This window comes from Oculina patagonica, chromosome 7 (assembly GCF_052425735.1).
Source record: "Oculina patagonica isolate OP01 chromosome 7, crgOcupat, whole genome shotgun sequence".
Classification (NCBI taxonomy): domain Eukaryota; kingdom Metazoa; phylum Cnidaria; class Anthozoa; order Scleractinia; family Oculinidae; genus Oculina; species Oculina patagonica.
This window is the reverse complement of record NC_135764.1, coordinates 18,040,538-18,054,224: the sequence shown is the minus strand read 5'-3', so window position 1 is coordinate 18,054,224 and position 13,687 is coordinate 18,040,538. Positions and strand designations below refer to the sequence as shown.

General features: G+C 37.9%; 1 protein-coding gene across 1 annotated transcript in view; it reads left to right on the top strand.

The window, feature by feature from the left end:
• The window catches only part of LOC144661455 (transcriptional repressor NF-X1-like), a 52,319-nt gene extending 39,072 nt beyond the window's left edge, over positions 1-13,247 (top strand). The window contains exons 19-27 of the mRNA XM_078522230.1: positions 512-640; positions 2,240-2,331; positions 3,675-3,776; positions 5,802-5,843; positions 9,630-9,719; positions 10,698-10,764; positions 11,015-11,160; positions 12,291-12,401; positions 12,948-13,247. Coding sequence (XP_078378356.1) covers positions 512-640; positions 2,240-2,331; positions 3,675-3,776; positions 5,802-5,843; positions 9,630-9,719; positions 10,698-10,764; positions 11,015-11,160; positions 12,291-12,401; positions 12,948-13,023 — 855 coding nt within the window. The 3' untranslated portion in view covers positions 13,024-13,247. The remainder of the gene's footprint in view (positions 1-511; positions 641-2,239; positions 2,332-3,674; positions 3,777-5,801; positions 5,844-9,629; positions 9,720-10,697; positions 10,765-11,014; positions 11,161-12,290; positions 12,402-12,947) is intronic.
• The last annotated feature ends 440 nt before the right edge of the window (positions 13,248-13,687 follow it).

Here is a 13,687-nt window from a genome sequence, read left to right as displayed (position 1 = left end):
TTTGCAAAGTTAATGTTCAAGATTAAAACTTCTTCAATCAAGCGCTTGGTATGTTAAACTTCTCGATCATAAGCAATATTCACATGGAGGGTACGTGCCAATAGGTGCCAACCTCCCATGGGTCATCTCCCCCTGGCACCTGGCACACTGATCCCTCAATGGAGAATAAAGATAACAAAGGAAACATACCTGAATGGAATTCCTGCCAGAAACCAAGAGGTGGGTGGGTGGGAGCAAACAAATGGCAAACAGAGTAAAGCTACACTCAAGCAAACCACGAGGGCAAACCTCCATGGCAATGAGTCAAATGCGCTTGCGCAAGACGATAACCCAACTCTTTCCCAGATTCCCCAGATGTATCGAAAAAAAATACTTATCAAATTTTGCCAAGTAGCTGTTTATAGACAATCAGAATAGAAATGTGTGCGAAATTTGTTAATATTATAAAATCTCTGTTTCAGGCCACCATAAGGAATTTTAGTTTTATTTTACTCGTGTTTTTGTTATTCAGCCACCATGTCTGGGTGACAATGAACCTTGTTTACAGCAATGTGAACTTGCACGTAAGGAGTGTGGCCACCCATGTGCAGCACTGTGCCATGTTGGCAAGGAATGTCCTCCATCACCGTGTAAAGTCAGGGTATGTTATTGTGCAAGTCAGCAAAACCAAAACTGTAGACCATGGAGCGAGTAATACAAGGCATGCATGAACTTTTGAATCACAACTAGCAATTTCTCAGATTTGTTTTTTTTTTTTGCTCGTTTTACAAGTGCTCGCAACACTTCAATCACAATCACGTCCAATAAATGTTTTATTTATAATTACAGTACAAACTTAGGAGTACGAGCGCGAGAGATTACAGTGCAACTACTCCAACCAAGGCCACCCAAGCAAATTCTTTGCAAAATTACCAATAGTGTTTGAGTGTTGAAACGATAAAAAAAGGTCATAAATTTATTGCTTCTGTAGTTTGCAGCTTGCTTAGATTGATTATTTGTCTCTTCTTAACTTCCAAGGCTTTCATTTATCAACTTGCACAGATTTTTTTTCAGGTTGGAGTAGTCACACTGTATCTGAAGTTTTCTCAAGCAATGTATCTTGTCAAATGAACTGCGAAAGAACGTTTAATGTCGACGATCGCTTCATTTTTAGTGCAGAATGCACTTTTGTGATGGTTTGGTGGGCAGTCGTGTGATAAACCCCTAAACCCCTCAAGCGCTAAAGCACTATGGTGTAAACTTTTAATCAGCAATTAATTAATTAATATCAATTAATTAATTATTCCTTGTGGAGGGGGTGGGGGTGGGGAGCACCTGACCGTACCCCTAGGTAAAACCTGGAGCACATCTACGTTACTTTCATATGAAGATCTCAAACGTATATATTTGTTTCAGAAAACCCTTTGCTCTCCTTGTGGTACTACTCGACGTTCTAGGGCAACGTTCTTTACGCCAAACGCATGCGCAGTTTAGTCTACATTTTTTGCTGGAACTCTCATGAACATCGCTTGTATTGCGTGTTTGTGGTAGGATTCCTGCAGACTTCGTGGCGCCAAGTAAAAACCGCAAATTAATTAAATAAGATTTTGAGAATTTCACAGCGCTTTCGTAATTAGGTATGCAAAAACTTGCACCGGGATTTTCGGCGTGAACACCTGATAACCAGGAAACAAATATCCTAGCTGTACTGCGTTTTAAAAAACCTGTCGAAAAAGATGTTTTTTGATTAGATTTGTTTCTTTAGTTTTTGAGAATCGTCTTTCGTGCAGTCTAAACCGTAACTTAATTAAATTAAACAAATGTCATCGATGCCGCCGTAAAACAAACAAAAAACAAAAGTTTCATGTTATCGCATTTTCAAGGAAGACAAAAGTATTTTGTTACAAACGAACAAAAGTGTCGTGTTACGTTTGCAAAGATTAGCGTAAGGAACACCTGGGAAAGAGTACAAGTAGCCTGTGAACAGTTTTTCCGAAAGTCAAATAAAGCAAATAAACACGAACATATATAAAATATCATACTTTCAATTGTTCCATATTGCATTCTGCACTTACCAAATCATCGAGATTTTTAAGTAAGAAATTTAAATAGCCATGTGACACGTTTCGCATATGGTTATTTATCAGTGTGTTATTTCTTTATGTTCACTAAGATGTGAAGTCAGACTTAAGTGGTTACATTTTGTGGTGAGGTTCTTGACTGGTGTAGAAAGGCAAATGAATCAAGTTTTTTTTTTCAGGTGACTGTGAAATGCAAATGTGGGAGACGTTCTGAAAACTTTCCCTGTCTACAAGGAGGCGAGAAAGTGGCTGTCGCTCAAGCGTATCAACGGTACATCTTCATAGGAAAATATACTACTCAGATACTTAATTGAGAGCTATTGTTGATGGTTGTCATTGGAACACAGTAGTGAGAATTCGGCACTGCAGACAATACCACATATGCAATACGATTTTTACACTTAGATTAGTATTAGATTTTTATATTACTATTGATATTTTACACAGTTTTTAATATTATTAATTGTCATTTTTGTATTTTTTTAATCGTGTGTCCCAAAATTAGTGAGGGAATCTTCCCTAGCTATGTGGTTTTGACACAATAAAGTTTTCATTTCATATAATTCATGCTGTCGTACCTGCCGACTTCACTTTGATAACAATATTGTACAAGTGTTGCTCTCAGTAGCAGTAGGATACGTCATAATCATATTAAGTACACTAGATCGATTTTCGACTGGGTGTCGTAAAACCAAAACCAAATTAATCACCCAGAGGACACAGACAATCCAGTCAACCAATCAAATCTCGAAGTAAATACATATAGCCGGTGCGAGAGAGTGACGATATTTTGGTTTTACTTCTTATTGGCCGAGAGAGTGGCGTGAGTTGTTTTTAGACAAATCACTAAGGGCCTGTTTACATGGAGGTGGGGGACCCCGGATAGGTGAGGTAACCCGACTGTCCATATAAAATCTCATTTTTTTTTTCGATCGCATTAACATCATAGGTGGGGTAACCCGCCTAGGTGGGTTGCCCGGTCTGCTGGGTAGGGTAACCCTCCCAGCCGGGGTCGTGTTTTGCCATGTAAACGTTTCAAGGTGGGGTAACCCGCCTACCCGGGGTCGACTCATGGTTAATCTGAAAGTGCGGTAAATGCAAACTACACAAGCCTGTGGATACCTACGGCTTCAGCTACGGCTACAAACCCGGCGAGCTTTAACTATAGCTTCATCTGCCCGATGTGGAACGACAGTGCGAACAAAAGATGCTTGAAGAATTAAAAGTGAAAGTGACGCATCAAGCGTAGGCCCGACTATAAACAACAATGACTTCGACAACTGCTTCGACTACCAATACTTTGCCTATTCTGTCGGAAGCATAAGATGAGGGAAATCCACCCTAAAAAACAAAGATTGCAAAACGTAATGCGATATGCAACTTCAATGGAATTTATCTCGAGGCCGACCTGGCTTGCTCTTTATGAAAATATGTCATTATATGGCATAGTGGTAATGCAAACGCGAATTACTTTTGACATTCAAGTGAAAATTACTCTAACTACTACATTTATTTAATATTAGCTGGTTCATTAACAAACAAACCACTGACTTTCTTTAGAAACTCGTTCACTTGCAAAGGATGAGTATCTCAACCTATTTTAATGTTTTTTAGTCTTGCCACAGAGTCACTAGCTAACAAGATGAAGGATTTACAATCTGGCCAGTCTGTGGACATCAGCAGTATTATGAATATGGATGATAAGAAGTCAAGAGAGTAAGCAGCTTAACCCTTTAACCCTCACTCAAATAGAAAGATAAATCAAATTTCAATAGCTTTTCGGGGGTGGAAGGGGAGTAATGAATAACGGACTAAAACCTAAAACAGAAAATGAATAAGGAATATTTAAGGTTTCAATGCTTGGAATAATGAATAAGTCATTTCCAGTAAATGAATAATAAATAGTGGTTATTCACCGTGCTCAAACATTATCTTCTTATCTTCAGGCCAAAGAGAGGGTGCAACACTCAAACTAATTACCTTTAAGTGTTGTATGATGGCATCTTAAGAGAAGAATGCCTAAAATAGCGTTTCTGGGGTTCAGTCGATCCTAGCTTGCGTGGCCGGCGTTCAAATGGGAAGGAGAAGGAGAGTTCGAGCGCGATCGATCCCCTTCTCCTTCCCCTTTGAACGCCGGCCACGCAGGCTAAGTCGATCCTACCAACAATCTAGTTATCGACACAGTAACAATCACGTCCCATCAATACACTACATTACCGTACCCAAATTCGCAAGTAGCCAATCAGAAGCGCGATCTACTGTCCTGATATCCAACGATATCAAGTCACTGACCTGATATGCCACCATATCACGGTCACTTTGAATTTAAAAAGTAGTGTTTCCGTACTATGAATTGAAAAGAGGTTTTACCAATAAAACAGAAACGAGTATTTTAAATTAGCTGGTGCTTACCGGTCGTAAAATGAGAAAAACTTTCCCGCCAAAACTAAACTTGAGCGCGCTCGCCAATTGCGCGATGTTTGCCGACGAGTACTGAAACATCAAACATGGAGTCGGAGTTTCCACATTTTTCGCTGAATTTGGATTTTGAAAATTTAGGGAATGAAACTCCAAACAAACGAGTAAAAAAATGTGAGAAGAGGACTTGATAAAAGTGTTGAATACCAAAAAAGTATCAATACAAGCAGGTCAAAAATATCTGATGACAAAGGAGGGCAAATGTATTTTTCAGGCACTGTCGATCAAATTCTACCCCCATCCCATTCGAATCCCATACAAAATAAACGGTTACTCAATTTAGGCAATAGGGAATAATAAATAACAAGAAAAGTTTAATAATGAATAAGTCGTGAAAAATGTGAAGGAATAATGAATAAGTCAGTTCCAATAGTTCCTCTTCCACCCCCCGAGCTTTGTTAATGGTAAATGTATTTCATGTATCAAATTGAGAAATGTGCAAAAGGAAGTTACAGCTTTTTTGTATGGATTTGCTGAAGTTGTTTTTTTTTACTATGATAAGGGTGCAAAGAAAATTGATTTTCGGGAAAACTGGGAACATTGTTTGCTACCCCGAAGGGTTTTCTCAGTGGCCTTGCTTCATTTGCCAACAAAAAAGTCCAAAAATGTTACTTGCCCGATGACAAGTGATGGATAAAATCCAACAGCCCAACAGGGCTATCGGACACGGCTTTCTTATCACACAGCTGCTAAAACTCCGAATTTCACACCGGCAACACAACAACTCGCAGGAAGTTTCGTGAAAGTCGATGTTAAGTTTTTATCATGTACCATGCACCTAACGCGAGCCATTGGCACCGTTACTAGAATTGCTTCTATATCAAAGAAAAAGTACCCAAATCCTTCTTGTTTAAAACACGAGAATGCAGCTGAAGATGATCGAGCAAAGAAATGTATTGCAATTTACGCTACACAGAAAATGGAATAATTATCCCGGGGAGGAGAGGGGGCGGGTATACGATTAAAATGAATCTATCTCGTGCTATATATATATATATATATATATATATATATATATATATATATATAGAGAGCTATGCTAGTGAATGAAGTCCTGCAGGCCTTGTAAATGAAAGTGTAATTAGTTAAAGCACAATCAATCACGTGATGACTGTTTTATTAAAAATAATCAACGAATAATAGATAATATTCAATGGTATTTGACACGTATTCTACATGCACTAGTATATATACTATTCCAGGGAAGTTGATAGTTATTTAAAGGACATTAGCAGAGAAATAATAACAATTTTCTTTTTTAAGGCTTGAATGCAACAGCGACTGTGCTGTCTACGAACGAAACAGGTACTTGATTTATTTGAATAAACTGCTGTAAACTTTCAATTATGTTCTATTTAGGTATAACTCGGTTCAGCCCTTATAGAGCATTCTCTAAATTTGACTTCACCTTTAGACCAACCTAGACTTGCCACAAGTCGACCTCACGAGTTTTCACAGTGAATAAGCGAGCGAAGCGAGCCTTTTAGGTCGCGAAGCGGCCGTGCGAGTGACGAAGTAGGACTTTATTAAAAGTCTAAGACCAACCTTATTGCTCAATGAGCCATGTTGAGTTCAAGAATCAATTTTCGCGTCAATTTTTATGAGCGTTTCTTTCGTCGACCATTATTTTTACGACTGAATTTTTAATTCAGGATGTTTAGGGGCCAGCCTGGTCACTCACATGGTCGGTCCATCAACTGTAAACTTTTTCTTTGCAACTCCGCTGACCAGCAGATATACTTGTAGAAAGAGTGTAGCAAGGCGGCCGTATAAAAGCGGCGGTAAAAAGGCGGCCTTTTAAATTTAAAGGGGTTTGACAAGAAAAACCAGAAGCAAAAAAGAAAATATGGCTGACAATTACGTGTAGAAAGTAATCGACCGCCAAAAAGTAGACATTGAGAGCCATTAGTCGATCGATGATTTTTGTTGACCTATCTGTACAGCCAGCGTCATACATGAAGAAGCATTCGAAAATTAAATCGGGTTTTACACAAGCTCCATCAACGATGGATATATTTAGAAACCAGAGCGCTGGCTTAAATCGAGTGCGTCGCTGCTTGTTCGAAAGAAAATAAAAAGCTATTCAGATGTAAAAGTACAAGTACATTTTTACCTGAATCAGTCTATATTTAACAATTATTCGCCTCAGGCTCAGTGATTATTGTTGAATAATCACTGAGCCTGAGGCGAATAATTGTTTTAATATAATTTTAAAAGGTGAATATCAAAAACTGCAAAATAACAATAAAAAACACGAAAACAACAAAAACAAGTGCTCGCTTTCATACGTGTAAACCGAAAGTTTAATTCATAGGCCTACAATAGGACCCAAAGTCGCCGTAACTTTAGGCGATTTTAGCTTAATTTATCCAAAATTACGGGCGACTTTGGGTGATTTGGGTCCAAGAGTAGGCCTATTCATGGATTGAAATCGTAATTTACACTCAAGTTTTAGCAACGGAACAAAACGAACACTACGAATAGATAGATATCTGGTACCTTTGTTTAATCGTTGGTGACTGCTGAGCAATTGTGTGAATCCTCTCGAAATTACTAGCTCCAGTGAGAAGAGAACTAAACAATGTTTTGCCAGTCGATCTGACTGAGCCGGTACATGACCGCGTGCGAACTCCAAAACCACCATGTTTACGATCAATTCTAATGCCTTTAAAACCATCTCTTGGAAAAAATTTTTGGTCCAAAATCCTTGGTAGTCAACTTGCAAAATTTCCAATGTTTTAAATATCCAGGACTTGGAGTGATTTCTTTTAAATGAGAGAACTTTTCATTCAGCAAATGCCGCCATGTTCACTGGCCTGTATGGCAAACGTGGCATAGCTTAGTAGCCAAACCTTGGGATGCCATATTCACCGCCTAGCGCGGTGAATATTGTTGCGTCATAGTTTGAGCTTCTCGACCAATCAGAATTGAATTCACCTCTGGAAATTATACTAAGTTCTGATATTAAAGGAGAAGTTCACTCCAGAATGGCCATTAATTTTCTTTGCGCCAATAAAAAGTTTACACAAAGATATGTTATTCACCAAAATTTCAGCCTCCAACTTTAGCTATAACCCTACGAAATCTTATCCAAAACTCGACAACTGAACGCCGCCATCTTGGAGCTGGTAATGTATGCGTGACGTCAAAGAGCTCAGCCTGAAGTTTGACGGGGAAATTTTAATAGTCGAAACTCCTTGTTTTTTGTATTTCTTGGAGCTCTGTTTGAGCAAAATGGAGCTGCACAAACAGGCATTTTGTCAAACGAAAGCCACTTCGAAGAAACAAGGAGTTTCGAGTATTTAAATTATCCCGCCAAACTTCAGGCTGAGCTCATTGACGTCACGCATACATTACCAGCCCCAAGATGGCGGCGTCCAGTTGTCGAGTTTTGGATAAGATTTCGTAGGGTTATAGCGCACGTTGGGGGCTAAAATTTTGGTGAATAACATATCTTTGTATAAACTTTTTACTGGCGTGAAGAAAATAAATGGCCATTCTGGAGTGAACTTCTCCTTTAAACAATTATTGGATGAGGTTTTTGTGATATCCAGAATAATCAAGGTCAAGGTAAGTGTGTAGGCAAGGTAACTGATAACACTTACCGAGACCTTGATTATTCCGGATATCACAAAAACCGAATCTAATAATTGTTTTATTATACATTGTTTTTCTGATAAAGAAAATAATGAAAAACGATTTCTACCTGTTTGAAAACTTGTGCTAATTCCGGCTGAATGCTTTTTCCTCAAAGTATTTCGTGGAATAGTTCCTTTCCAATTTTTGTTAGTCATTTTGTGTTTTCTAAGACTTTATTTTCCAGCAATTTTTAAACTTAGATCAAATTATTTCTCGGTTGAAAAAGCGAAGCGACGAACTTCAATTTCCTTCGCCGCCAGATGCCTGACACATTGCTCTTGGAAATCATGCATTGCGCGCGCAACCTACAGATTAGTGAACAATCTGCTAGCAGATTATCCACTAATCTGTAGGTTGCGCGGATTGCAAGAATTAGCTGTAGGCTCTTAGCCAATAAGAAGACAGTGAGTTACTACAATGTATAATAAATTTATTTACAGCATTATTACTGAACGGCTTACATGTAAATGCTTTTATTCTGCAATGCATACCTACGGAGCGATATAATAAACAAACCATTTCAGTGCTACGGGGTAAAAAAAAAGAAAAAAAGAAAAGAAAGAAAAATGCCACCTCCGAGATTTGAACTCACGGCCTCTAGCATCCCATCCTGATACCTAATCTGACAGGCCTTATTGTGCGAGACGGATACATCCTATATCAATGTAATAGACATTTTGGGGTCGACTAAACTGCTGATGATCTAAAGGTCACGCATGTTTCCTCATTTCTGTTTTTTTAATTGCATCAAAGAAATGTTTGAATCACCTGCTGCTCACATATATTCAAGGTATGAAAACTAAACGTAAAACTTGGTGAAAAAAATTCAGTCGTGGCTCGAAGAGCTCTTTGATTATCATTACTATTCTCGATCCGTTCAAAACATTCTTGACATATAGGAAATAATTGCTTTCTTTTTTCCACGCACTTTATTTCAATCTTTCACATTGATATTTGTGCTTCATGGACACTCTCTGAAGACCAAGTCTCGACATTTTGGCCATGACAACTTTCCAATCATCAACATAATCTTTCTCGACGGAGTACGAGACCTCATTCAAAATTGCCATACTTCCTGAATCGCTCGACTGGACAATTACGGTCATTCAGATTTCAAGGTCTCGTTAAATTTTTCGTCTACACTGAAATAACTTCTCAGGTATAGTTGGCAAAGCATGGCACACATAACGTCACGACCAAGTTCCCTTTTCTTGACCCCTGCGTCTACAGGCTGTAAGCAAAAGTTTACTAACATTGTTTGTCAAGCATTTGGCTGTTAGAACTGTGTTTCTTTCTGATAATCGTGTTTTTTAACTCTGTAGATTGACTCCAGCCGTCTTTTCCGTTCCTTTATTGAGAATTAATTTTCCGTTCAATTCGCGTTAATTTAAATGACCTCTGTTCTCTCATTCAACAGAAGCTCATTTCATATTTCTTGACTTCTTCTTACAGACGTTTGGCCGAAGCACTTAATATCGAGAATGCAGATTTGTCACCGGAGACGACAATTCGCTTTTCGCCATTTCTTATAGCTGAGGCAAAGTAAGTTCAACGTAGCAGTCCAAAGATCTCACCTTACATACCTAGCTACTCTCACCTGTCCATCATACAGTCACTTCAGTTAACAAGCCTACGTAACAAGACCGAATGGTGTTCTGGGTTCATTAGAATTATGAACATCGGTGTGGAAGAAATCTCAAGTTTATCTTTGCACTTGAAGTATTTATTTTCTTCTTATAAGACCGCTTTCTTTCACTGTTACATGGCTTTAGTTTGGAATTTAGTGCGGCTAAAGTACCTAGTTTTCACAGGTCTGATGAAACAAAACATCCAAAATCACGTTTGCTCATTAGTATTCAACAGCCCTCTAATTCTACCTTTCAGTCTTGTCGCTATAGTACAGTTATTATATAGCCGTGTCTCGCAAAGACTGAGAACTACCGAATTCACGAATTTGATTAGCTAAAATCAATATTAATCAAGGTTCATCTAGATGGGTGTAGCTGTTACATTTGCTGCGAACGACTTAAAACAAAAAATACAAAACCAATGTCTTGTTTCCGCTAAAAAAACTAAATGGAAGAGACCAACATTTTTAATCGTGTTAAAACGCGATACACAACGATAAATAAAAATCGACTTAATTGCTTGTAGCAATATTTTGTCAGTTAATAAAAGAGGTTAAAGAAATTAAAAACATACCTGCTAGTGAGCTCGAGCTTCCTTTGACGAAATTTTCCTGTCCGTTCGCAAGCAAAATGTCAGGGAGTGTGAACCGGCTACATCAAGCACATTTACGTTTAATTAATTGAAGCTTTGGCCATAGGCCACAGAATCTTGACCTCGGTCGTGAGTACAGACCGAACGATAGTATGACTGAAAACTTACGATGTTTTAAGTTTCTTTTCTTTCCTGTTTATTTTAACTAAATTCTATATAGCATTGTCTATTGATATCTAATTACAGAAGACATATTTTTGGTTATTTTTCTCTTAATGATGAGAAATGCTTCTTTTACAGACAACATTTGGGCTTTGTGAAGTCCGTAGAAGAGACCCTGGAAAATTTAGTGCAAACCACTGTGAAGGTACCATCCTGCAAATTCGAATGACAATCTGCTTGGGAAAACATTTCGCTTCACAGGATTGTTTTAATTCTTGTTATATATTCACAAAACATGGATTCAGCAACAGCGTTTAACAATATTACTTATAGGTATACTAACGTAACATTACTAATATAAAATTATACTAACAAACAAACAGATAAAAAAGAGATTAAAAAAACGACTAAAATTAATAGTCTTCTTCGTTATGCATTTTTTTCTCATTTTGCAGATGTCAGCATCTCAAAGATCACATTCATTTCCGCCAATGAACTCAAATCAGCGACGACTTGTCCATGAGCTTGCCGTGTTTTACAACTGTTCCAGTAGAAGTTATGATCAAGAACCAAAGAGAAACACAGTGGTCACTGCCACTAAGTTAGTTTCCATTTCTATACTTTCATTGCTATGTATTTTGTTTCATTGAAAGTTGACATTTGATCAATTCAACTACTCTAAAACCTATAAGGTTAGCTGTAAACACTGTTTTGAGCTGCGTGCAGTTGTAAACTACTTTTACAACAAAACGCATACTTACGGTTATCTGTTAAATAAGCGATAGTTTGCCAGTTTGTGCCCGAGCTAACCGCGGCACAACTTTGTATGGAACTTTGTCACAAGCATGGCAAGGCAACGAAAAGATGAAAAAAATCTTCATTTTGTGGATTGAGTTGTGTCGTTGTTTTGTGTTACGGTACGGTAGGGTATTGTGCATTGGATACAAGGAGCTTTTGTACGTACCGGCAAAGATTAAAAGTGAAGTTGTAGAATAAGCTATTATTAAAATCAAAGTTGTAAATAGCATCGTTTCAAAGGGGCTTTCTTACATGTGGTATGCGCGAAAAGAAACAAAAGGACATGCATGAAGCATGCGTGTGGAACACGCAAAGGACAAAGGCTGTTATAGTTTTCAGTCTGGAAACATGAACTTAATATGAATAACACTTCTGAATATCACTGATTTAATTATAAGCGTGCCTCCTAGAGCACGTCTACAATATTTTCAAAAGTACTTCGAGATTTCTTTATTTAAGTATTTATAAAACCATTGCAGTTTAAAACGAAGTGCAATTGAGAAGCGTATGAATTTATTTAACAAGTATTGACTCCGGGAGTCAATGGGTTTTGAATGTATCAATTTATTTATTTTTTGCGTTCAGCAAATAATTTGCATCGTTTCAATAACGTATCATGATTTGAAACAATTGTAAAAAGAAAACATCGTGTTGGCTGATATCGGTCACGCAGAAGGCAAGCAAATTGGCCATTATTAACTTACCGTAAAGTTTTCATAAAAAAACGAGAAATTCTGAAATTATGTTAATATTTTCGCTTTTAGGGTTTGTAAATTTATGTTTTCGCTTATTTATGTTGTCCCTGGGACATGTCCCCGCTGCACTTCCTTGTGTGTGTATATCATTTCGTGATTTTGTTGCTGCTACATGTGCCGGCTTCACATCTTTGTTTCATGTCCTTTTGCGTTAACTGTTTTTATTTGTGATTTGCAGGGAATCTTATCTTCCATCGGTGAAGCTGTCAGTTCAGATTGAAAGAGAAATTAATCCCCCTCCTCCTCAGCCAATTCCATACTTGCCCTCCAAACAGGAGCTCCCATCAAAGTAAGTTTTGGGGAGAATACACATTAATGCACCAGGTTTTAATGGCCATTCCACTCACTCAGTAGCTCGAGCTAAGGCTAGTAATGTTTGCTACCGTGTATGTGTTACAAATATTTAGAATATCTTTATTTCACTCTTTTCACTTTATCGATACGGTTACTGCATCATGTATGCGTTCGCAGGTGAATCCTCTTTGTATAACGTGCAGTTCTTCTTAGACTAGGTAAACAAATCTCGTATTTCGTGTCGACTTTTGGTTTACTCGTAGTAAGGCGGCGATTTTAACTACTATGAGCATCCTGTTTTTTTGTTTTGTTTTGTCCTTGTTTTTGCACGGTTAAAGGCGTAAAACCCTAACTTTCGAACATACTGACAATTTGGACAAGGGTATCCCTGGTACTTCAGTTTTGAATTGATTTTTGCGTCCAATGTACTATCTCTGCCTGAATGATGAACCAAACGTATGTCTGCATACATGGGAGGGAAGGTGTCGTGGAGAGAAGAAATTATTTTGTTTAGTATAATTGTCAGTTCTATTGTTTGCAGGTCGTCCTCTGATCGCAGAAAAGGACATGCATGGGCACAGATTCCTGATTATTTTGCTGATGATTTTCAAGACTGACCTCTGAATCTGCAGTAGCTTTGCTGTTTTTGATGTAGTCTATAATATTAGAAAAAAATGCTTGTACTGGTACTTAGTTCCTTTCCTCTTTTCTTTTACAAGGCAAGGCAATGCTTTCAGCAACGATGCAAGCCCTGAGACAAAATAAAACAAGTGATACTTGAATTTGGGTGTTTTCACTGAAGTCAGCTTGAGTCAGTTCAATAAAAATAAAAATTAACTAAGCTAGTTCCCAGTTATTCGAATGTTACAGTCTGTAGTAATAACAAAGAACTTTCACATAGCTCACAGTCTCAAAGGATAGAATTTTTTTTACTTTTTTTACTAATTTTTTTTACTTTCAGTAAGACATTAAAAGACGGTAAATATATCCTTGCTCTGCTAGGATAGTTTTACCCCAAATCGCTCAAATTCGCAATTGCATACAAACTGGGAGATTGCATAGCCATTGTTCATAAGCCTTTTGTTTTGTGTCGCTCTCGTTGCCGGTAGTGGTTTGTTCAACTGTTCGGTAAAACTGTCAAAATGCAAGCAACTTTACAAGATTACTGTTGCTGTTGCTAGAAAACTGATCGTAATGTAAAGCTGCGTTCACACTAGGCCGAAACATGATTAGTCTGATCACGAATGAAACATGTTTCGTTGTGAAAAGTGTTCACATTAG